The sequence below is a fragment of the Procambarus clarkii genome, chromosome 8, assembly GCF_040958095.1.
Source record: "Procambarus clarkii isolate CNS0578487 chromosome 8, FALCON_Pclarkii_2.0, whole genome shotgun sequence".
Taxonomy (NCBI): Eukaryota; Metazoa; Arthropoda; class Malacostraca; order Decapoda; family Cambaridae; genus Procambarus; species Procambarus clarkii.
Window position 1 is genome coordinate 21,991,922 of NC_091157.1, and position 1,769 is coordinate 21,993,690.

The following is a 1,769-nucleotide window of genomic DNA, read 5'->3' on the forward strand; positions in this document are numbered from 1 at the left end:
GTAAGTATCATATATTTAAGTAGGAAACCCCTGGCTTTTGTCCTATAGAGACCTGGCAAGGTATCCCTACATTCTTGGACTACATTATTCACTTTTGGAACAATTAAAAGTTTCATTTGTTTTACAAACTATCGGTTTCATTTATTTAGTAGGATTTTCTTGCCCTTATTCTCTTATATTGAGTACCGGGTACAAGATTTCCTCCGATTTTGATTGACTAATCATTTACCATACTAATATTAACGTTAATTGTTAACGATTAAATTTCCACAGGATAGTTACCAGTTGCCACGTCATCCTGTTACTGACACTTATAAAATCACAAGTATATTAATTGTACATTTATTTGCTATCTCAAAATGTTTCGTCTCTCAGCATTTCGTAGTGATCCAGCAAGTGAAGTAGTGAACTTCATTCGTACTAAGAGGATCGAATTACAAACTCTAGCACACGAGTATCAACTAGATGTTCCCCCTGGAGCCAACAAAAGTGACTTGCACAATATTATATTGGACCACCTCTTAGATGAAGGAATTATAGACTCTGATTCTCACGATAACTATTCTATTGCAGATTGGCATGCTCTGGCAGCTATGAAGTTAAAGCTCGAATTAGCGAAAATAGAGCGTGAACAACAAAAAGAAGCTCTACAACAACAGAAAGAAGCTCTCCAGATAAAGAAAGACGAGGCTGCTATAAAGAAAGAAGAACAGGAATGCGAGGCGGCCCTGGAGAAAGAAGCTCTACAAAGAAAGGAACGAGAGGTTGCCATACAACGAGAGCGTGAGAGGGAACAGCTAGAAGCAAGAAAACGTCACCTGGAGATGCAACGTGAGCATGATAAGAAGCAAGCTGAGAGTATTCTAGAATATCGTCGACGAGAACTCACCTTGGAAACTACACACCACACTCAGCGCCAACAAGCTACAGCTAGTCTCCCAGTAAGCTTCAATGTCTCACATGCCAGTAAGTTAATGCCACCATTCGTTGAGACAGAGATAGATGTTTTTTTACTACTTTTGAGGCCCTAGCTAAAAAACTTAGCTGGCCTGAAGATCAATGGTCTCAGAGTGCATGTCACAGGTAGAGTTGCGGTTACTTTCAGTACCTTAGCGTCTGAGAATGACTGCCAGACCCTGAAGGAAGCAGTTTTAGACGCTTACCTTCTCTCCACCGAAAGCTACAGACGAAAATTCCGTGATTATCTAAAGGCAAGTACCACCACCTTTTCAGAATTTGCCAATACTAAGAAAAGATATTTCATGAAATGGCTGGAAGCAGCACATGTCTCTACATTTTCAGAAATCGTCAACCTCATTCTAGTTGAGGAATTCTTTAGACGTGCTCCCCCTTCCATCCGTTTATATTTAGCAGACAAAGAAGAACCCGACTACATCAGATGTGCGAAGTCGGCTGACACCTACAGCCTTATACACCGGCTAACACCTGGCCCACCTTCCGGTAAGAAGTCTAGGTCTAGTTATGACAAAGTTAGTACCGATCAAGCGAGCTCTCTATTGTATAGTAAGTATTGCAAGCTCTGTGGACATACCATAGATAAATGGGGAAAAGCCCAATACAAAGGCTATAGTGAAACTCCTAAACCCAAACCGACTCCTCCTAAGTCCGGTAAGCCTGTGATGAATGTTGGTGTTCATGTTAATGATATTTCTCTCTTCAGCAAACACCTGTATTCTGGAACTGTCTCTGCCAATAGTACAGACTCGGAGGGACGTTTCAAATTGAAGATCTTGAGGAACTTAGTGGCT

General features: G+C 41.0%; 1 protein-coding gene across 1 annotated transcript; it reads left to right on the forward strand.

The window, feature by feature from the left end:
* Window positions 1-359: 359 nt before the first annotated feature.
* On the forward strand, window positions 360-1,443 carry LOC138359851 (putative uncharacterized protein DDB_G0271982). The gene is made up of 2 exons (XM_069319567.1): window positions 360-941; window positions 1,375-1,443. Exons 1-2 carry the CDS (start codon window positions 360-362, stop codon window positions 1,441-1,443), a joined length of 651 nt encoding a protein of 216 aa, XP_069175668.1.
* The last annotated feature ends 326 nt before the right edge of the window (window positions 1,444-1,769 follow it).